Consider the following 22,262-nt stretch of genomic DNA (forward strand, 5'->3'; position numbering starts at 1 on the left):
GGTGGGGGCGGGGGAGGGGCGGGGCAAGTAGAGAGCCGAGATGCCGACTGGCTGCGGCTGCTGCTGGTGAGCTCTGGGAGGACACTGCGGGGCCGCCGGGCTGTGGAGCCGCACAAGCTCTGGGGCAGGGCTGGGGGCCCCTCGGGAGACCCTTCTGAGACCCCGTCATCAGCCCAGGCATCTCACACCTGAGGCTCGGCCAGAAAAGGGGTACTATTCATTCCGGGGACACACCTTCCCATCAGGTAGCCAGAGCTCGGGGAGAACGTGGCCAGCTGACCATGAACGAGCTGCCTGGGGCTTATCGGGGGCAGGGGAAGGGGTGTCACGTCGTGGGCTGACCCTAGCAGGACACGGACCGCTCAGGCCCAGACCATTGGCTTCTCACCCTCTCCTTCCAGGCTGGACCCGTGGAGGGGGGACACTCACCAGCAGAGGAGCCCGGCCACCACGGCCGTCCAGGTGACGCAGCAGGAGCCACGCTGCTTGGTCTGCCCGGCCCCGTCCCGCCGGCAGCAGCACACGCAGACCAGGTACACCGCCAGGAAGACGAGGTTCAGGCCCAGGCAGATAGCGGCCACCAGCCCCAGGAACAGCAGCGACTGGAGGGGGAGAGTGGCGTCAGCATTTCATCTGACAGCGGGGGCGGCGGGATGTGCCCCACTGTGGAGCCCTCGGAGCCCTGCTTTGGGCCATGGTGCAGGAACAGAGGATGGATGGTTTGTCTGCCAGCAGCCCTTGTTCTGTCTGTCCTTCCTTCCCTGCCCTGAGCCACAGGGTGTCCCACGTGGGGCACATGGAGAGGGGTGATAGAGCTAGGAGGACGGGAGAGCGGGGGGGGGCGAGGGGGCCTGCTGAGGGGAGAGGCGGGGGAGCTGCTCCAGGTGGGTCCCGGACTTGATCTTGATCTTCTGTACCAGATGAAGGTGTGGGCCCGCCTGATGGCAAGCTCTGGGCCACCTGAGGCATGAGGCAGGACTTGACAGCGGGCCACAAGGCTGGGATGGGCTACGTGCTGGGGGGGGGGAGACAAGGAGGGACGCTGCAGACCATAGCACCCAGAGGCCGAGGGGATCTGACACAGGGCAGGCAGAGACAACCTGGCCTGTCTGCCACCTCTTCTGTGCACGGGGCTCCGCCGCCCTGGCCTGATTGCCCTCCTACACCCAGAATATGCAGAGCCCGTTCCAGAGCTGGCTTGGCTGACGCCTGCTCAGGGAGGTCAGAGCTGCACGGTGACTGCGGTGATCCCGGTCTGGCCAGCCTGAGCTGTCTGTGCCCAGACTCGATGGCTGGAGGACTGGGGGAAAGGATGCTGGCATGTCCGGACCCTGTGGGGGGCGCTCCTCCTTCACTCTGGCTTGCTGTCCCATGGGTGCACATGCGCTCTATCCTGGGGGTGCATGAAACAGAGCCAGCTTCCTGGCCTGCTGGCTAAATGAACCAGAGCCTACACCACTGACCACGGTTTGAGTCTCAGCCCTGGCAGCTATAAAAACATGCTGGGGGGACCAGCAGGTGGCATGGTGGTTGGGGCCGCTCGACTCCCACATGGACGACCGCAGTGAGTCCCTGACCTAGAGGCTTGCTTTCTCACTTTCCCTCTCTCTTTCTCTCTCTCACTCTGTCACTTACTGGTCAAATTTAAATAAAAACAAAAAAACAACAAAAAAACCCCAAAAATCATGCTGGGCACGTACGTGTGCACATGTGCCCGAAAGATCCCCACAGGAGGGGCAGGATTGTGTGTGACCATTTACCCCGCTGGGGTGCTTCTCCCTCTCTCCGTCTTTTCATGGCGAGCTCATGTGCACCCGGGAATTTTAAAAAAAGAAGAGAGAGAAAGAAGGGAATGCGCTCCAGGTGGTGGGTCCACTCAGAGAAGCGAAGCTGTCCTGGCTGGGGTGGGATCAGGCCGTGCTGCCTGCAGAGCCCCGCTGCAGCCTCATGGATGCACAGAGGCAAAGCCAGAGTCTGCAGGGCCTCCTGGGGCCGCCCAGCACACCAGGGCCCTGCGGCGGGCGCTGCCGACCGTCAGGAGGCTGGAACCGCTCCTCACCCTCCGGTCTCTTGGTGTGGCCAGATGGACTCCAGATGGCACCGGACTGGTGGCCGCCAGCAGGGCTGACATGGCTCTCCGTCAGGCTCCTGCACGATGGCCTCTCCTGTTCCCCACGTGTCCCGGGTGCTTCCGGTCCAGAATCCCCGGAGCCCTCTCTGCTCCACAGCCTAGCCTGGCAAGGACCCACTTGGGTGGAGCTGGGGGCCTGACCTGGGCTGCCCGCTGGTCACCCTGGACTGACACAGGAGTGGTGGGGACAGCCTGGAAGAGGACGGGAAAGATGGCCCATCTGGGACGAGGGCAGATGGCTTGACTGAAAACGGCTTTCTCCCCCAGCGAGGACAAACAGGTCCCCGCCACTGCCAGGGGCACGTCTCCCTCCTGCTGGCTGGGACAATGGGGCCAGGTGGGCTGACACTTCAGCCTTCCCACACCCCGGGAGTCCTCAGTGTGGCTGGGCTGGGTGTCCACCTGCCTGGCCCACTTACTACACGGCCTGTAGCCCGGACAGTGAGGCGGCAGGAAGTTCCTGTCCCCTCACTGGAGACCCTGGAGCCCCAGGCCAAGGAGGTCAAGAACCACAGCCCTCATGGTGAGGCTCACAGCCCGGGACCTGCAGCGCGAGGTCTCCAGGAGCTTCTTCGGCACGCGGCCCCTCGGGCCCCACCCCAGACCCAGGGCATCAATTGCACCTAGAGTGGACCCAGGGCGATGAAAGTCAGGGGAGTGCTGGATTGGGACAACTCAAGTTCCCCGACTTTTTTTCAGCAGTTTAACTTTTTCTTTTAACTGACTCACTGAGCAGATCCGCTCTGGTTGAAGTGAGGACAGAGACACACTCCTGGTCCTGGCCACACCCTCTGGGCTCCAAGGCTCCTCTCTGAAAGCCAGGGATCCCCTTAACAATTTGCAAACTGCTGTGCAACATGCAAACCATGCCCCAGTAATTCCACTTTATAGAAAAGAGGGCTTGTGCCCCCGAAATAGTCACACACAGATTAACAACAGTAAAGGCCAAGCTCTGAACACAACCAAGTGTCCACCAACAAGAGAACAGATACATACAATGTGTTAGGGCCACACAATGGAATACTATGCAGTCACAAAAAAGGGAAACTGCAGCTTCACACAGTGGTCTGAATGAATCTCAGAGACACAGAGTGGTGGACTACATGGCTTAATGCCCCAGAAGTACAAAGGCGGAGGCTCATCTAGGGCAATAGCGTGTGAGCAGCAGCTACCACAGGAGGGGTGCCCCCTGGGATCAGGAGTCTGCTTTGAGCTGGTCACCCCCCGGCCCCCTGCACACGCAGACATTCACTGAGCTGTGCATTTGTGTACTCTCCTGGAAGTTATTACTAATGAAAAAACCAGACCAATACGCCCCCAGGCAGACCTCCCACGCAGATGGGAGACAGGCTAAGATCCAGCTGTGCTCAGCTGCCCTGTGCTTCTGGGGTGCCTCCTGGAAGGTCCCCCAAATCCACCCTGTGTCCCCACCCAGCAAGCAGGATCCTCTGAAGATGTGGGGAGGTGCCACTGCAATTTCTCAGACCTGCCCAGCCACATCCCTGTGGAAGGCTCCCCTACTCCCCTGCTTCACACTCTCAAGCCTCCCCCAGCCCCTGAGCTCCCACAAGCCCAGTCCTCCTAGCGCCCTGGGATTCTGCAGCCTGGGGCCTGGCCAAGCTGGGCAGCTGGCCTCAATTAGGTTACTGATAATGCCGGCCAGCCCGGGAAGGCCAAGCCTGGGAAACCCAAACTCACTCACGCCTTCTGTTAGCAGGATCCCTCCGGAACCCTCCTGGGAGCAGAGCGGGAGCAGGGAGAACCCAAACTGGGGCAGGAAGTGGGGGTGGTGGGACAAGGCGGAGGTACTGGGGCAGGAAGTGGGGGTAGTGGAACAAGGCGGAGGTACAGGGGCAGGAAGTGGGGGTAGTGGAACAAGGCGGAGGTGCAGGGAGAAAGAGGTAGGAGGAGAAGAGGAAGACCAAGGGAAGAAGGTGGGGAGGAGAGGAAGGCTGGGAGGGGACTCTAACCAGGGCCACTTCCCAGGGCCACCTTGGTCACCTGCTACTCTCTAACAAGCAACTATGCCCCGCCTCTGACTAAGGCTGTGAGTCCCAGAGTGCATGGGGTGGGGGACGGAGGGAGGACGGTGAGGAGGAGGGGAAGGGGGAGCCCAGAGCTGCTCCCAGGGCCTCCTGCTCTGGTGGACAGAGCTCAGAAAGGGCAGTTTCCACCCACCCTAGGCCTCCTCTTGTCCTGTAGCCACCAGCACCGCCTGGTCCACCAACCCCTACCACCGTGTTGCCATGGCCCCAGGTCAGTGCCCAGGCTCTGCTTCTCCCCTCAGCACGGGGACTGAATTAGCTGAGACCTGGAGCCAGCAGCCCCAGACCAGGACCCAGCAGTGACCACTGCAGCCAGACCCCCAGGAGATACGTGGAGAGGTCAGGGTGAGGAGAGCTAGGAGCACTCAGAGGGAGAGGCCTCCCCCAGGCTGATGGGGAAGGGCTAAGCCCCTCTCGGGCCCAGCGTGACTGTCTGATGACGGTGACTCAGTGCTCAGGGCGCGGCTGGGTGAATGGGGCTTCTCCGACCTGAGCTCGTCATCCATGTCACCGGGCTGGGCGGGCTGCCAGGTCTTTCCCCCCTCAGACCTGTCCCTAAGCCAGCAGCAGGGAGTCCTGCAGTTCTCAGGCCAACCCCGAGTTTGTCCCCTACCCTGGCCCGAGGGCACATTTGGGAATTTTTAATTTGACTTTTAAAATTTGCTACATGCACTTGCTGGAAAGAGGGAGTGAGAAAGCACCCCCATGGGGTACGGTCATGCTGCAATTTGTCCGTTTCCATTTCTCCCTCCTTTTGAGATTTTGGGTTTGCACGCGTGTGTGTGCACGCTCACACACACGCACACATGCCCAGCTTGTTCAAGCTGCTGGGTCTGGGACTTGAACTATGTAGTTGGCCATGTGGGATCCAGCTGCCCAAACCACCACATGCCACCAGCTGGCAAAACACACTTGCAATTCTTGGAGGAGACTGAGGGAGCCACCCAGAGCCGCAAGTGAAAATGCATGGCAGTGTGTAAAACCTGGCGTCTCTGCCTCCTTACACGTGTCCCGAAAGGACAGCTGACCCCCTGCCCCAGGCCAGGCCCAGGTGGAACAGGAGGCATGCGTGGGGCTCTCCGCGCTGCCAGCGGCAACAGCCAATGCTCGCACGGGGCTGGGGAGATTTTTTTTTTTTTTTGAGAGATTTTCACTGTAGGGCGTGTGCGCTCGCCAGACAGACAGAGAGAGACATAGAGACAGAAAGCGAGAAATCACCCCCCAGGGGGAATGGTCACGCCGCAATCCCTTCTCCTCCATTCTCCTCTCGGGATCTTGGGCACGCACGCACACGCGCCCGGCGTGAGTTTTAAGCCACCAGGTCCGGGACACGAACCGCGGTCGACTACGTGGGAGTCCAGCGACATAGCCATTATGCTAATTGCTGGTTCCCGGGAGATTTTAAAGACCGCAAAGAGCTCTAGCTCATCAGCGCCAGGTCCCCCCGTAGGTAACCCGGTGCCCAGGCCAAGAGGAATCTGAAGCGGCTCGTTCAGGGTGACATTGCTGGGTTTAATACCAGGTGCCTGCTCTGATGTCCCTAGTGTGGCCCGGTGGACCTTGGCCAGCTGGGGCCTCCTCCTTCCAGAGCAGTGACTGTGGGGACCTGCAGAGTGCCAGGCACTGGCCAGAGCTCTGCGCCCACCAAGGCCGGTCCTTTCGGGATCTTTTGGGGTCAGAATTGTCTCCACACCAATGCCGCTCAACCGTCAAAGGTGACAAGACTCAGGCTGCCAGGCCCTGGCTGCTTCCCCACCAGACACATGGCCACACCTGGCCAGAGCTCCTTGCCCCACCCACCCTGCCCCTCGCTCCTCACCTGCCTCTGCTGGCCTGAGGCAGGTGACACAGGCCAAGTGGCCTTTGTGAGGACTCGGGTTCAAGTCCACTGGAGGGAGGGGGTGACCCAGAAGGTCACCATCAGGGAGACTGGGGGCTTCCACGGCTCCCGAGACCCCCAGGAAGGGCTGGCTCTGTGGTCTGGGGGTTAAGAGAGCAGGATCCCACAAGGCCTACCAAGTATTTTGAATCCTGGCCCTGGAAGCTTAAAAAACATGCCAGGGGGGCCAGCAGGTGACATGGTGGTTAAAGCGCTGGACTCCTGTGTAACAGACCACACGACATGGTGGTTAAAGCGCTGGACTCCTGTGTGACAGACCACACAGTTCAAGTCCCAGATCTGACAGCTTGAAACTCATGCCAGGCGCACGTGTGTACACGCCCAAAATCCTGAGAGGAGAGTGGAGGAGAAGGGGTTGCAGCATGGCCATCCTCCCTGGGGGTGATTTCTTGCTTACTGTCTCTCCAGTAAGTTCACACACCCGATAGCAAAAATCCCTATGGGGTGGAGAAATGGAGAGGAGATTGCAGTGTGACCACTCCCCACTGGGGGTGCTTTCTCCCTCTCCCCCGTCTCTCTCTGGCCCCCTGGTGAGTTAAAAAAAAAAAAAAAGCCCCCAGAGAGTGAGTAGGAGTCTTTATTCCTCAGGGGATCCCAGCTTACCGGGTGACCTGCCCCCCTGAGGCCCCTTCTGCCTTCCAGATCTCAAACACACCTCGGCCATGCCCCTGAGCCTCTGGAGGACCAGCCTGCCTGTTATCATCCTCACTGTGGTCTCTGGAGCAGACAGATACACAGACACACGCATGCATGCCACACCCTGTGCCACGGGCCTCACTGTCCTCTTGGAAGTTCAGGAAGTAAGCGGAGGCCCATTCTGCTCCCGTTTTCTGTCTCCCCTGACCAGCGTCTGTGAAGAGATCTCTTCCTCTAAGCCTAAGGGCAGTGCTTAGACGCTGTTGGACTCCAAGCCCATCCATCTAGGCAGCCGCATCCCTGGGTCTTACTACCTGCACCCCGCCCCCTGGCACTCAGCATGTTGCGGGGACTATCTCATTTAACACCTGCAGATGAGGGAAGCGAGGCTCAGAGAGGTTGAGACACCTGCCCGCGGTCACAGGGTGACAGACCAGGATTCCAGCCCCACTAGCTCATGCAGAGCCTGGCCCTCTGCTGCCTCAAGGCTGGCCCCAGAGCATCCTCAGCAAGTGCTCCCTCCGGTCCCCCCAGGTTCTTGTGGTCATGCAGGCTGGGTCCCAGGGGAGTCTGCAGGGGACTGAGAGGATGGCCAGCAGAAGGCGCCGGATCCCTGGTGTGAATCCACTCTGGCGCTCAGGAGGAAAGGAGAGACTCGTGGTCAGACAACAGGGGAACTTACCAAAATAGAAGCTGCCTTAAATAACACCCAGAGCCAGACTTCCCACTCAGAACTCCTGCCTAGAGCCCTGGGAGGGGTGGGGGCGGGGCGGAGGGTCAGGTGCCAGCACCCCAGGGACAGTGGCCAGTGGGAGGGGGATGCCCGAAGTGTGCCAGGGTCAGGACCCTGGGCGAGGGCCGGAGGGTTTTTTAGAGCTGTGAATGTGTCCCTCTGGCTCAGTGGCCACCTGTCATGGGACTGGGGTGGGGGGGTGGCCACAGTGCTGGCCAGCTAGGAGCCGTCTCTGGGGTCGGTGGAATCGGGCTGTGCCAGGACCACGTCTACCCACTCCTAGGGGGTCCTCCTGATCCAGCTAGCTCCGATTTCCCCAGTGGAGAGGGAAAGCTGAGGTTGGAGACCTGGGAGTGGGAGCCGGGGCTCGGGTTTGGGACACACACTCACAGCAGACAGCACAGCTGTTTCTGAAATCATATCCGCCTCTTTTCATGCATTCGTGGGGAGCGGAAGATTCCCTGGAGCTATCCCCGGCTGCACCACATTCTCGAGGAATGCAGCTAATGGGGGCTGGGCTATGGGGGAGCAAACTGGCTACTGAGGTCCAGCCTAACCCCATGAAGGGGTCCTTCTCCCCTCCTGCTGGGGCGGGAGCAGGCACCATCATCCCAGGCCTAAAGGCAGCAGGGACACTAGGGGCTATTATTAGACTCCGGGTCACTGTCACTGGCGACTTGGGCAGTGCACGCCCTCGGGCGAACGATCCCCAGGGCCCTGCAGGACAAAGGCCCTGGGGGGAAGAGGCTAACAGCTGACTCCCAGCACAGCCCCCAGAGAGGCCCTGACGGGCCCAGACCTGCCCACGCCAGGAGAACTTGACAGGCAGAGCAGAGGGGCAGGGCAGAGGCCAGCAGGGTCAAAGTCCGGAATGGGCAGGTATTTTGAGCAAATGGGCCTGTCCTGGGCCACCCGGTCCCTCAATCTTTGACCCAACAGAGGAAACTGACTCAGCTGGGCCAGAAGCCCCAGAGGACTTGACAGGACCTAAGGTGGGCTGGAGCTAGGGGGGCAGTCCTGTAGCTTTTTGGGCAGGGAGAGCTAGAGCGCCCCCACTTTGTTCACGCGGAGGGCCGGCAGAGCAGGGGTGGGGAACAGACAAGGAGGAGGGGCTCGGCTGGCCAAAAAGCCAAGACCCCGAAATCCAGGGCCTAGCAGGGGTGGGGCAGCCCAGGGCGAAGCAGACAAAGAGAGGGTGGCCGTGAGCCCTCAGGGGTACTCAGGCCGCGGGCTGATCTAAGGCGCCTTCCACCCCTGAAACAAACGCGCGCGGCGTGCCCTGGGCGCAGGAGGGAAGCCAGCGTCACCGCCTCCCCCAGCCCTGCAGAGGGGCCCAGCGGCGGCCTGGCAGGCGGGGGCTGGAGAGGAGGGGTGCTGCGGAGACGCGCTCGGGAGACTCAATCAGTTCTGCCGGAACTTTGCCTAGGCCACACGGCCCCAGATAGAGAGCGCCCGGTCTCGGAACCTCAGAAGGAGGACAACTGAGGGGCACCCCCCGCGTGCCCGCTCCTCTCGCACCAGAATTACCCCGACGCGATGCCCCGACCCCCGCCCGCTCTGCCCCTACCTCCCGCAGGCGGTCTCCGCGCCCTTCCTCCCCTTCCCAGAGCTCGTTTAACTCCGATCTTTCGTTTTCCCGGCCCCGGAGTCTCCCAGACCCGAGGGCCACGGGTTCCCCGGGAAATGAGACGAGAGGAGACGAGGCTACGGGGCTAGAGCTGGGGTCTGAGAGCACTTGGGACAGAACGGCTGCCGACCGCACGAGGATGGTGCGGGGACCCGGCGCGCGTGGGCCGCTCTCGGGAGTCCGCGGTGGCCCGGGTCTGGGCGGCGCAGACTCACCTCCTGGTACGTCTCGTCGCGGGGTCTGAAGGTGCTGTCCACCGGCTGCAGGCGCAGGCTGAGAGGCGGGACGCTGTGCAGCCAGACGACCCACCCCCAGGCCCCGCCCCCCCCAAGCCCCGGCTCCAGGTCCCGCCCACCGCGACCCAGGCCCCGCCTTCCCGTGGGCGCGCTCCTACCCCGCCTCCGGCCCGCACGGGGCATGTCCCCCCCCCCGAGCTCCAGGGGTTCGGGCCAGAAAGACAGCCTCCCGGTTCTGGGCTGGGACTCGTTCTGAACTCACCACGGAAGGAGTGGGAGCAGAAGGTGGAAACGAATAACAAAACTTTCCTGAACTCTGCGAAGTCCGTTTCAGTCTCCAAGTCCCCCGGCTTTTTATCAAGACTATGAAGTATTGGGGGCCAACATGTGGCATGGCGGTCAAGGTGTTGTACTCTCACTTGGGCCACGTCGGTTCTGGTCCCAGACTTGGCAGATTGCTTTCTCACTTTCTCTGTCTCTCTCGTCAGATTAAAATAATAATGATAAATAATTAATAATTATCTAAAGAATTATTTAATTTATCATTATTATTTTAATTTGAACAGAGAGAGACAGAGGGAAAATGAGAAAGCAAGCCACCAGGTCCTGGATTCGAACCGCGGACCATATGTGAATCTATCGCCCCTAACCACCATGCCACCTGCCAACCCCATAAAATAATTCTAAAAAAATAAAAAGAAAAAATTATAAAGTGTCGATGGCACAGCTGGCAGCTGTGGCTTGGGAGGATGGCCTGTCATTAGAGCAAATTGATAGACTGGGATTGGAAGGGAGCAACGTCAGCCCCTCATCCTAATTTCATTGTCAATCATTGGTTGGACCTCTATTATGTAAACCATGTGGACTCAAAGAGAAATAAAGACGTGGTTCCTGCCCACTGCCCCAACAGCTGTTTGATGCCACCTGCAGGACACCCTGAGGGAGGACGAGGTGCGGGGACTGAAAGCAGTTTCCTGCTTCTGGCAGGGGAGACAAGGTCGGCTTCCTGGAGGAAGGGACCTTTTCATTGTGTAGTGGGGGTCAGGAGCTCAATGAGTCCAGGAAGGGCGGGGCATCGGAAGACCTGAGCATTCAGCAGCACTTTTATTGAGGACCTACTAAGGGCCAGACACAATCACACCGTTGATCAAAAGCAGACGAAACCCCTGCAGTGCAGTTGGCGGAGCCCACAGGACATGCACCTAGCGCTGGAGGCTTTGGGGCCCTCGGTTCTGTGCACCGCACAAGCCTGGCGTAGCCCGGGCAGGAGGAAGGAGTTCAAGCCCCAGGGCAGGCGAAAGGCCCTGGAGGCCGGTGAGGTGCAGTGACAGGGACGACCTGTCCGGTTTGGCTGGAGACAGTGCTGGTCCTAAGGCACTTGGTGACTGGGGCAGAGGAGGGAACGGAAGGACCTCCTGAGTTTCTGCCTTGGGGAACTGAGTGGCTGCGAGGGGCGGTTTACGGATGCCTGGTGCTGTCAAAGCTCAGGAGGCCAGAGATGGAATCCTGCCCTCGGGAACTGTCCTGGGCTTCCGGACCCCCTGCAGGTCCGGAGTCCGGCTGCAGCCTTCTCAACTGCGCATGCCCAGAGCTGAGACTGGACAGAGCAGGAGGCTGGGGACATGTTTGTGTTCTAGGGCACACGGTGCTGGTGACTGAAACATCCACGCCCAGCAGGCCAGGCGCAAAGTGAACAGCACACCTTGTCAAGGACTTTGCAGTGTCCCACGATGGGATGGATGTAAGGGAGGGTGGGGCGTCTTCTCCAGCAATAGCAAGGTAAGAGCTCGCAGACCATAAGGGGTGTACTGCAGGCTGGAGCAGAAGGAGGGGCACCTGTGAGCTATGGAGGTCAATACCCGAACTGGAGCTCAGTTCCTGGAGCTGGCTCCAGGGGCTGAGGACTGGGGACTTTTCTGGGTGATGACAACGTTCTGGATTGCAGTGGTGGTCACACAATGGTGAACATTGGCAACATTCACGGAGCTGTACACTAAATCGAACGACTTTCACTGGAAAAAAAAAATCCTTTTATTTTAGGAAGAAGGCGCAAACAAGAGAGGCTGGGGAGGTAGGTGAGAGGCAGATGGGGCCAGTAGGTAGCATAGTGGTTAAGGTGCTGGACTTCCATGTGGCTAACCACAGTTTGAGTCCTAGACCTGGTGGCTTGAAAGCCACGTCAGGTACGTGTGTGCGTTTTCAATGGAGAAGGGGTTGCTGCGTGGCCATCCCCTGGGGGCTGATTTTCCACTGTGTCCCTCTGGTGAGCTCACATGTCCCTATGTAAAACACTATAGAAGCCAGCAGATGGTGAGGGTCCCACTGACCCTGGAGGGATCCTGGCCTTTCACATCATGGCAGCGGTTTCGTGGGGGCCTGGTGGGCACCGGTGATGCCAAGTGAGGTGGTACAGCTGCAGTGGTCCTCTGCCCGGAACCTGCACAGCCTCCCCTCCTGCAGGCCGAGGCTGCCTCCGTGCCACGAGCCTCCCAAACACCAATGTCCACTGGTCTGGGAAGTTCTAAGGATTTACCATTCCTCTAGGAAGAGATTAGTCACACCTGTGACCTGGATCCCGCTTAGGGAGGAGGGAGGGCAAAACACCAGAGGCCAGATACTCAAAAGGGAGGGCTCTGCCCCTGGGCAGGAGGTGGGGCCGCAGGGTGGCCACCAGCCGGGAGGAAGTGCATAGGCCTATCTTGGAGAAACTGACTTCCCTTGGGGCCATCCTGCAGACCACCAAAACCTGCCATGCCGGGAGACCTGCCGGCCAAGCTGGGCAGAGGCAGGGCAGGGACAGGCCTCCCAGGGACGAGCACAACAGTAGTCTCCCGTGCCCTTAGCCAGAGTTGACACGTGAATGCAGCTTTGGCAGCTCTGTGCACACCAGCTGGAGAACCTAGGCCAGCCAGGGCCACTCTAGTACCACTGCTTGAGTGCCCCAAATGAGGCGGAGCGACAGTGACACTGGGATGTACCGTGAAAAGCTACCTCCCAACAAGGGGCCATCCCCTGCAGCCTGTCTCCTAGGAGTGGGGATGGGCCTCTGGGTTATGTGCTAGGACACAGAAGCCCAACTGGTAAATGCCCGAAGACACCAGAAGAGCCACATGTGGCATGACCACTGAACAGCCCTGGCACAGCTACCCTCTCCCAGAATAAACAGAACTCAAGCCTTTTGATAAATCCATGCCCAGCCACTAGGTAGTGGTCTAATCAGCCAGATCCTCCAGGTGTGGCACAAGTCCTGAACACAGAGGTATGAAAAACACACTGGGCATGTGTCCAGTCCTCAGAGTGATCGAGATGCACCTGGCCCCTGTGGGCGCTCTCACGAGTGTCCCATGCAGAATAAAAATAAAAGCCAAATTTGGGACCAGCAGTTGGTGTAATGTCTATGTTGCTGGACTTCCATGTAGTTGACCACGGTTTGAGTCCTGGACCCGGTGACTTAATTCACGCTGGGTGCAGGTGCGTGCGTGCCCAAGATCCCAAGAATGGAGAAAGGATTGCAGCATGGCCATCCCCCCCGGGGGGGTTATTTCTTGCTTTCTGTCCCTGAGTTCATGTGTCCTATAGCAAATACTACCCCAAAACCAAAAGCCCCCACCAAATTCATGACCAGATTAAAAATCCTTAACCCTAGAGCTGGCAAGTGGTGCGGTGGTTAAGGTGCTGGACTCCCAGGGGCAACTACAGTTCGAGTCCTTGACCAAAATAAACAATTCCTTAAAAAACTAAAGAACGTAACCTTTACATTTAGAACGTTGACTGGCCACCTGGCACTACTTGAACACACCACACAGCAATTTTTACAGCAGACATGGGGAAGAAAAGCACCGAGTCACTGGAGTGGACTTTTCATAAAACCTTCCCCAGTCACCATTTACTGCAGCACAGCGCCACCTTGTGGTGTGTCCCAACAGGACCCATCCCACAGCCCCTGAGGTTAGTAATAAAAAGCTCATGGTGCAGCCAGGAAGGCCAGACCCACTGCCTACTTCAGGCTCAGGCAGAAACCAGGCTCTCCTTGAATGTCACCTCTACCTCCAGGTCGTCCTGCTCCCACCTCAGGAAATCCCGTCCTCAAGATTGCCTGTCCCATCTCTTGCTAGACTGACACTATTTGCTTTTCTTAAAGGTCCCACCTGTACTCTTGCCATTCCTTAACTCACCACCTGCAACTCTGAAGAATCAGAAACACCCACCCCTGTGTCCAAGGAATAGCTAAACAGGGCAGATGTGAGAGCTGCAGTCTCCACCCTGAATTCCAAGGTGGGACTGGTCCCCTGGATCCCTGGAGTTCAACCAATGGATGAAAACTCTTTGGAGAAAAAGAACCACATGGCTTTTACACTGCATCAGTCATTTTAGGTAATCTAGAGACACCCCAAAATACACAAGAGGATGAGTCAGCTATACACAAATGCTGTACCTTCTTATATGAGCCTTGTGTACATGGGAGTTTTGGTATACACGAGGTCTTGGAACCATCAACCTGGCAGACCCCGAGGGCTACTGTGCTCCCCAAGAGTGCGTTCTGGCTTCCTTCCACTAAGACCTGGCTCTGACTGCTGACCCAGTGTGCCCCCCTACACCTATTCACCTTCCAACCTGGACTAATACCTGGCTCTGACTGCTGAGCTTATGGTGGCCCAAAATGAGGGGTGCAGAGGCCCCACACCCCGTTCCCACCAGAAGCCACTACAGGTGGCATTTCCCTCCCCACCCTCAAAGATGAAGGCCAGCACAGAATTTTAAAATGTTTAATGTAGTTCAAACAGCGTCTGGTTCATTTCAGCTCCTTCACCGCCAAACCTAGAGGAAAAAGATGTGACAGTGAGTCGGCCAGAAGACACAGCTGCTCGCTCTCATTTCCCACTTAAGCTGAAGAGCTCCCGTTCAAGGCTCAGGGTTTCAGCCCACCAGGGAGGTTTCGGTGAAAATATTCAGTGTTTGATGAAGACACGCCCTCCTGGCCTATTTCAGGTAACAGTTCCCCCACCTGTGAGCAAGGGGGCTGACGGCCAGGACCCACGCTACGTCGCAGGCGTGGTGCCCACTAAGCGAGCTACCAGCTTTCCTTCGGCACCAGACATAACCCTGAGGCTCTGCACCACCCGTGGCAAGAGCAGACACTCCAGACAGACATGACCCGCTTTCCTGAGTCTGAGCTCCATCTAAGGCACGCCGGGCACACAGCACCCTCCCACATCTTGGCAGGCCTCCCCCGTCCCTCGGGCCCACTCACCTGGGGGCAGGGACTGCTTCAGCTTCTCTGCCTTCTCTTTGTCTGTGATGACCAAGGTGTAAAGGTATCTGCTGCACCGAACTTTAAACTTCACATTATCCTTATTTTTCTTGATCTTGACAGCTACCAAAGAGACCAGAGTAATGAGAAATGTGGAACACAGAAACATGTCACATCGTGTGCTTCACACCACGCAGCCATGGTCACTCAAGTGACTACAGCTTTGTCATCAGCAACCACGGACAGAGATGGGCCCCCCCCCTTATAGTACAAAGCAAGACTGCCTGTCCTTCAGTGACCTCAAAATTTACAAGTGGTGCCAGAAATCTATACTTCAATCCCATTAATGTCCAAGCGCCCCAGGCTTATTCAATTTCTAACTGGTTTATATTATATTTAAAATACAGGGATTTGCTGACCTTATTTTTCAAACCAAACTGATTTTTAATTGACACCTAATACTACACGTTTATGGAATGCAGCTGTTCTGTTCTCACACGCGCACACGTCATGATCAAACTGGGGTGTTCGTCACGCCACCACCTCACACTTGTATGTTTTTGGGCGAGAACATGCAGTTGCCCCCTCCCAGCTATCGTGGGAGCAGCGCCCGCCACATGAGCACAGGACCTCAGTCTACACTGAGTAACTCCCGGTCTCCCTGCTTCTGGGTTCTTCACTGCCCTGCCATCAACCTTGGCACTCCGCTCAGACAAGAGCAAACCCACGAGCTCCTCAAATTCCACAGTGCAGGGTTGAAATTTTGCAGTCCGGTACACCAGTGTCACCGCATTTCTGTGGGCCGGCAGCTCTCTGGCTGTTGGAACTGCTTCCCAGGAGCGGGTCGGCCATCTCGTGTACCCGAGCTCACTGTGACGGCAGGGAGGTGGCCGGGCTAAACTGAGCTCCAGGGTTCCAAATGCAGCACGCAGCCAGACACGGACAGCCGTGACGCTTGGGCTCAGGGCTGGAGAGTAACGTGTGCTCACCCACATCTACCAGCACTGCCGCGGGAGCAGCAGCCCAGGAGGCAGAAGCTGCGGCTCAGAGCCAGCCTGAGACCCTGGCTGCCTCGCCGTATGTTATTAGTAAATTCCTCCAATCCATTGAAATCCACCCATTTCACCATTCCAACGGCAAGCATGCCACACTGGGCCAGACCAACACCAAAGCACTTAAGTGCTGTGCACAGGAATTCAATGCAACCGTGGTTCAAGTCCCAGCCCCAGCAGCTTGAAAAACACTGTGGGTAAATGCCCAGGATCCTGATGGGATGCAGAACTGGAGGAAAAAGGACTGCCGTGTGGGCTGGCCCCACAGGAGTGGTTAAAGCACCATGCACTGGAGTCACAGCCTACGTGACTGACCAAGGTTTGAGCCCCGGCCCCAGCAGCTTTGAAATGCTGAGTATGTGTGCACGTGTGCTCAAAATCCCAATGGAGGGAGAAGTGGAGGGATAGGGACTGTGGTGTGACCGTGCCCCACTGGGCGGAACCTCCCCTTTCTACACAGGCGCCCATTGGCAAAGAAAGAAATGGTTGATTACAGGGTCGCTACCCGCTGCTGCACTCCCAACGCCGCAGCCAAAGGCTGTGCAGATGTGGATCTCTATTGTCCCATGAAGAGGCAATTCCATTTCTGGGTGCATGCCCCAAAGAACCAAAAGCAAACATAAGAAATACTTGCACACCCACGTTCACAGCAGCAGCATTTACAGCGGCCAGAGTGTGGAAGCCACTCAGTGCCCATCAACGAACGAACAAAACGTGGCCCACCCACAGTGCGCCCCTCAGGAGTAAAGCGGACTCGGGCTACAGCGAGGACGGAATGAGGACACCGCCATGACTCCATTTATAAGGCACGCAGAGTGACGGCGCTCAGAGGAGGAAAGCAGGATGGTGGTTTGCCAGGGGCTGGGCACGTGGAACGGGCATTACCGCTGAATGGGGACAATGAATGGGGACAATGCTTCGGACGGGAAGATGGAAAAGCTCTGCAGATCCACAGTGCTGCCGGCTGCAATGGAGCCAACGTGTTAAACGCCACGGAACCGCTTGTAAAAGGGATGGCCGGGATGGTGGCTGGAGCTGCAGGCTAGTGGGGAAGGGAGCCAGATGCCACAGTTCAAATCCCAACCCTGGTGGCCTGAAAAACACATCAGGTGTGTGCCCCAAATCCCAACAGGATGAACAATGAATCGCGGCATGATCACACCCCGCCAGGGAGTGCTGTCCTGTCTGTCGTGCTCTGGTCAGCACACGCACCTCTGGTCACTTATAAACAAGTTTAAGACTGGTGCCACAGGTGGCCTTACACAGGCTAAGGTGCTGGATCCCACGTGGCTGGCTGCGTGGTCTGAGTCCCTGACTTGGTGGCTGAAAAACATGCCAGTGCGTTTGCTTGTGTGCCCCGAATCCGGAGCACGGAGAAGGGACTGCAGCATGGCCACCCCTGCCAGGAGGGGGTGACTTATCACCTTAAATACGCAATGAAGGGCCAATGCACGGTGGAAGACCAACTGTGTGGACTCCACAGCCTGAAAAACACGCCAGGTGTGCCTGCAACCGCGTCCAAAATCCTGAGATGAGACTGTGGCAAGGCTATCTTCCCGTGGGGTGCTTTCTCACCCCCGAGCACTGCGAGTGCATGTGCCTCACAGTACAGTAAAAAAGAAAAAGGTGACACTGGGCCAACCCCCTTGCCGGGTGGTTAAGGGAACCAGATCCCACACAGCACACAGTGCAGTTTGAATTTGGCTTTAAAAACACGCCAGGTATGCGTGCTCACCCCAAGTCCTGACCAGAAGGGGAAATGGAGAAGTTTCTGCCGTCTGCCCAGTCCCACTGGGGGCTGCGTGCGCTCCCTCAGGCCAGTGCACACACTTGCAAAATTCAAATCCGGCCCATCTGGTACCACTTCAACCCGCTACAGGCTTCCAGCCTGATCCTTGCACCGATGCCACACGGACATACCATCGCCGCTCCTCTCATGGAACAGAGGGTGTTCACGCACCTACAGGTGAGCAGGGACCCCGCAGTGGGCGGCCTGAACCAGAACGGCCCTGATAACCTCCACGGCACCTGCCCCTCCACCAGGGACAGGCAGACAACGTCCCCACGGGTGGGCACCAGTTCCCAGGACCAGAGGTTCAAAGGCAACGACGCGGTTCAGGTCATGGGGACACAGCCAACCCCGTGTGCCGAACTATCCTTGGGTCCCTCCACGGGCAGAGTATGAGGTGGCTGGCACCTTACTATGTCCGCCCAGGGCAGCTCCACTTCCACGAATTCCCTGATTCTGTTTGCAGGACCGTCCAGGTAGGCAAAGAGGTTACAGAAATTAGTCCCCGTGGCAGAGAAGACTGAGTTAGAGCAACGCGCGCGCTCAGAGCCGGGCGTGTTTCTCAGCCATTTCTCCTCCCCTTGCTAACCAGGCAGAAAACGAGGCCTGCACAAGTCCCAGCAGGCAGACCCCCGTGCCCGGACAGCGTGCAGCACCGATGCCGCCGAGAGCCCCGCACACGCAGGGGACGAAGAAGTGGGGGCGGCCGGCTCGGTCTCCCAGCCAGCCAAGGAAAGGGCCCTGAGAACCCTCCACGCGCTTCCTTACAGGAAGATGACAGAGCCGCCGAGCCCCCGCTTAAACGCCATCGCCACCACCCGCTCGTCGCGACCCCGCAGAACGACCACTCACATTTGGCGTCCTTTCGTCGAGCTGTTAGTAGGAAGTCTTTGATTTCCTCAATTTTCCGAGGCTGCAACACAAAGAGAACGGAGAATAAACCGCTGAGCCCCCCACTTCCCGGCCCCCAAGCCCACCCGCCTCCGCAGGCCCTCGGAAAGACCTCCTGCCCTCGCCCCGGGGCAGGGCCGTACTCACCATGGCGGGGAGCACGGGGAGAGGGCGCCGACAGCACCTGCGGGAACAGATCTCGGCGTTAACAGGGCGCGGGCTGCTTCACCCGCCTCCCCCTCGAAATCCCAGCCCTATCGTACTTCCTCCTGCTTCCCCACACCCCCGATGCAGGGCTGGGGCCCCCAGACTTCACCTGGCCCTGGATTACCCCGGATTGCCCCCCACTTGCCCGCTTACAGCCCGAGAGACACTCACTGCCGACAGCCAGAAACGAAGAGGACGGAAAAGGGCAGAACTTCCGTTTCCGGGAGGTTAAGCCCGCCCAACGTAAGAAACTCAGTACGGTGTCTGTAAAGGGTCAAGATTTCTATTTGCGCTCTCCCTTCTACTTTCAGCAGCCCTGCCCCCTTCTGGTCTAGATTAATAGTGCAGCTCCGCGAATGTGATGGACGGTCCTGGCTTCCCGTTCTCTGCCCTCCGCCGCCTTCTCCTACCACCGCCAGCTCATGTCCTCCCCTGGCCCCTGTTCCCTTCTTTTCCTGCAGCCCCCAAATTCCCAGCTTGGCTTTGCTCGATTTGACTTAAGATTCATTAGACCTGTGCACTGGACACCCGTATAGAGGGTTTTAAGGAAAGGGATGATCCTTGAAGAACTTCTTCCCTCCTTTTCCTCGTTTGGGAAGGACACCTAATCTCACAGCAAATCCTCCTGCTCCTCTCTCCGGCTGATGGAGCGCACCCACCTGCTGCTTCAATTCCTTTACAAATCGGTGTACAATAAAAATGAGTCACTACTGGGACCAGCAGTTGGCATAATGGTTATGTTGCTGGACTCCCATGTTGTCAACTGCAGTTCGAGTCCCGGACCTGGTGGCTTAAACTCACGCTGGGTGCGTGTGCGTGCATGTCATCCCGAGGACGAAGAAGGGGGGGCGGCCGGCTCGGTCTCCCAGCCAGCCAAGGAAAGGGCCCTGAGAACCCTCCACGCGCTTCCTTACAGGAAGATGACAGAGCCGCCGAGCCCCCGCTTAAACGCCATCGCCACCACCCGCTCGTCGCGACCCCGCAGAACGACCACTCACATTTGGCGTCCTTTCGTCGAGCTGTTAGTAGGAAGTCTTTGATTTCCTCAATTTTCCGAGGCTGCAACACAAAGAGAACGGAGAATAAACCGCTGAGCCCCCCATTTCCCGGCGGCCAAGCCCACCCGCCTCCGCAGGCCCTCGGAAAGACCTCCTGCCCTCGCCCCGGGGCAGGGCCGTACTCACCATGGCGGGGAGCACGGGGAGAGGGCGCCGACAGCACCTGCGGGAACAGATCTCGGCGTTAACAGGGCGCGGGCTGCTTCACCCGCCTCCCCCTCGAAATCCCAGCCCTATCGTACTTCCTCCTGCTTCCCCACACCCCCGATGCAGGGCTGGGGCCCCCAGACTTCACCTGGCCCTGGATTACCCCGGATTGCCCCCCACTTGCCCGCTTACAGCCCGAGAGACACTCACTGCCGACAGCCAGAAACGAAGAGGACGGAAAAGGGCAGAACTTCCGTTTCCGGGAGGTTAAGCCCGCCCAACGTAAGAAACTCAGTACGGTGTCTGTAAAGGGTCAAGATTTCTATTTGCGCTCTCCCTTCTACTTTCAGCAGCCCTGCCCCCTTCTGGTCTAGATTAATAGTGCAGCTCCGCGAATGTGATGGACGGTCCTGGCTTCCCGTTCTCTGCCCTCCGCCGCCTTCTCCTACCACCGCCAGCTCATGTCCTCCCCTGGCCCCTGTTCCCTTCTTTTCCTGCAGCCCCCAAATTCCCAGCTTGGCTTTGCTCGATTTGACTTAAGATTCATTAGACCTGTGCACTGGACACCCGTATAGAGGGTTTTAAGGAAAGGGATGATCCTTGAAGAACTTCTTCCCTCCTTTTCCTCGTTTGGGAAGGACACCTAATCTCACAGCAAATCCTCCTGCTCCTCTCTCCGGCTGATGGAGCGCACCCACCTGCTGCTTCAATTCCTTTACAAATCGGTGTACAATAAAAATGAGTCACTACTGGGACCAGCAGTTGGCATAATGGTTATGTTGCTGGACTCCCATGTTGTCAACTGCAGTTCGAGTCCCGGACCTGGTGGCTTAAACTCACGCTGGGTGCGTGTGCGTGCATGTCATCCCGAGAGGAGAATGGAGGAGAAGGGATTGCAGCGTGGTCATCTTCCCTGGGGGGTGAGTTCTTGCTTTCTGTCTCTCTGTCTCTAGAGAGACTTTCTGTCTTTCTGGTGAGCGCACATGTGCCCTATAGCAAAAACCTCTCCAAAAATAGAATGAGTTACTACTTCCAGTAGGTGACACTTACCAAAACAGCCCTTGGGTATGCACTTTAGCCCAGAGACTGCTGAGGAATCCCCTTGCTGCCCTCTCCCGCATGGGGAAGACCATGGCCCTGAGCTATCTGCCCATGCCTCCATGGCTCTGCTGGGAGAGGTGTCGCCAGGATCAAACCCACTCTCATTAGATCTTGAGCTCAGGCTTCCACTGCCTTTTTTTTTTTTTTTTAAATTAAACATTTTTTAAAAAGTCAGAGGGCTCTTGTGCTAACTAGAGAGAGATGGAGAGAGAGGGAAAGTGAGAAAGCACCCTCCGTGGGAGATGGTCACGCCACAAATCCTTCTCTCCCTCTCCCTCTCCAGTGGGCCAGGGGGCCTCCAGCTGCCTTAACCACCATGCCGCTGGCTGGCCGGTTTGTTTTTTGTTTATTTTGAGAGAGAGAAAGATGCAGAGACAGCACCCCCAGTAGGGTCTGGGTCGGCCTCACAGAGTGTTGTGCTTTACTGCTGCGACACGCCAGGTCCCTACTGCTTCCCCGGAGGCTTCGGGTACAGGCGGAGCAGGCTGGCAGCGTCGGGAGCGCAGCCTTTCCTATGCCCTCTGTCTGCAGCCTCCACCCCGTGGTGCCTTAGCTGGCTGCTTGCATTTATCCTCGCTCTCGTGCAGCGTCTTTAAGGTAGGCTTCAGGAAACCTGTGGTTATCGATTTTATTTTTATCCTCCACTTTTATTTTATTTTCAACCTCTCTACAAATGTCTGCATTTTATTGTATTTGTTTCCCCCAAATTTAATAACCACACGACAGAATGTAATTGCCTTGTGTTTATTATTACAGAACAGCCCGCCTGAAGAGAAGGAGCAGTTTGCCATGAACTTTACTTCAAAATCACTCTCCTTCCTTCTTTCTTCCCTCCCGCTTTCCCGCCCTCCCTGCTGTTACCCAGCCTGGGGTGCTGGGAGTCAGCGAAGACTGAGCCAGCAGCCCTGCTGCAGAGGAGTCTCGCATTCTAATTGTGCTCGAGGCTTTTAAAGAAGCCGAACTAGGTTGCTGCAACTGTGCGTGTGTCAGGGTTTGAGCTGCGGCAACGGTTCTTTGGTAGAAGGTTAATTCTCTAAGTGGAAGGTTGGGATCTGATCTGAGACTCATGAGTGTGTCTTGACCCCAGGATATTTCTCAGCGTGACTCTGCCAGCCCTTGTCCATCTCAGAGCTGGCCTTCTGGTCCTGTCCCACTCTCCTGCACAGGTGGCCTCCTTTCAGCCAAGCTAACCGGCCACTTGAAGTGCTAGGTGCTTTCTACCCTGGGCGTGTGCTGTTTCCCGCTCGGGTACCAAGCCCTCTCACCTGCCAAGCTCAGGTGCCAAGCTCAGGTCCTGCGTGTCCTCCCCCAAGCAGGGCCTTCACCCTGACTCCCATCAGTCATCACTCGTTCAATGGTTCCTTCCAATCACCCCTTGGAAGGCCATGTGGCAGCCTTAAACTTTCCATGCATCTTCTTTCTTTCTTTTTTTTTTTTTTCTTAGGGGTTTTTTGTTTC

The 22,262-nt window shown here is 57.7% G+C and overlaps 2 protein-coding genes and 1 long non-coding RNA gene across 7 annotated transcripts in view; 1 reads left to right on the forward strand and 2 right to left on the reverse strand.

Annotated features, from left to right (window-relative positions):
* Nucleotides 1-9,491, reverse strand: part of TTYH2 (tweety family member 2) — a 39,451-nt gene extending 29,960 nt beyond the window's left edge. The window contains 2 exon segments of the mRNA XM_014586680.1: nt 430-602; nt 9,288-9,491. Coding sequence (XP_014442166.1) covers nt 430-602; nt 9,288-9,491 — 377 coding nt within the window.
* A 4,569-nt stretch (nt 9,492-14,060) lies between these two features.
* On the reverse strand, nt 14,061-19,945 carry RPL38 (ribosomal protein L38). 5 transcript variants are annotated; one of them, XM_027770806.1, is made up of 5 exons: nt 19,888-19,945; nt 19,683-19,719; nt 18,253-18,313; nt 14,560-14,682; nt 14,061-14,126 (listed from the first exon to the last, which is right to left on the reverse strand). In XM_027770806.1, the coding sequence occupies exons 2-5, from the start codon at nt 19,683-19,685 to the stop codon at nt 14,101-14,103; spliced, it is 213 nt and encodes a 70-aa protein (XP_027626607.1). In that variant the 5' UTR covers nt 19,686-19,719; nt 19,888-19,945; the 3' UTR covers nt 14,061-14,100. The 5 variants fall into 5 exon arrangements, with proteins under 5 accessions (XP_027626607.1, XP_006145920.1, XP_014442272.1 ...); XM_006145858.2 differs by lacking the exons at nt 19,683-19,719; nt 19,888-19,945 and adding exons at nt 18,439-18,475; nt 18,670-18,736; XM_014586786.1 differs by lacking the exons at nt 19,683-19,719; nt 19,888-19,945 and adding exons at nt 18,439-18,475; nt 18,644-18,701.
* On the forward strand, nt 14,142-14,982 carry LOC106734612 (uncharacterized). The gene is made up of 2 exons (XR_001370182.1): nt 14,142-14,297; nt 14,683-14,982. It is a non-coding gene; the product is annotated as an uncharacterized LOC106734612 (long non-coding RNA).
* Nucleotides 19,946-22,262: the final 2,317 nt, after the last annotated feature.

The sequence above is a fragment of the Tupaia chinensis genome, unplaced genomic scaffold (genome assembly GCF_000334495.1).
Source record: "Tupaia chinensis unplaced genomic scaffold, TupChi_1.0 Scaffold000159_1, whole genome shotgun sequence".
NCBI lineage: Eukaryota > Metazoa > Chordata > Mammalia > Scandentia > Tupaiidae > Tupaia > Tupaia belangeri.

Excerpts from the sequence above, each read along its gene's own strand:
- RPL38 (XM_027770806.1), bottom strand. Across the intron at positions 14,683-18,252 it reads TCGACGAAAGGACGCCAAAT|CTGTCAAGATCAAGAAAAAT; the intron begins GTGAGTGGTCGT and ends TCTCTTTGGTAG. Across the intron at positions 14,127-14,559 it reads GAAGCAGTCCCTGCCCCCAG|GTTTGGCGGTGAAGGAGCTG; the intron begins GTGAGTGGGCCC and ends TTTTTCCTCTAG.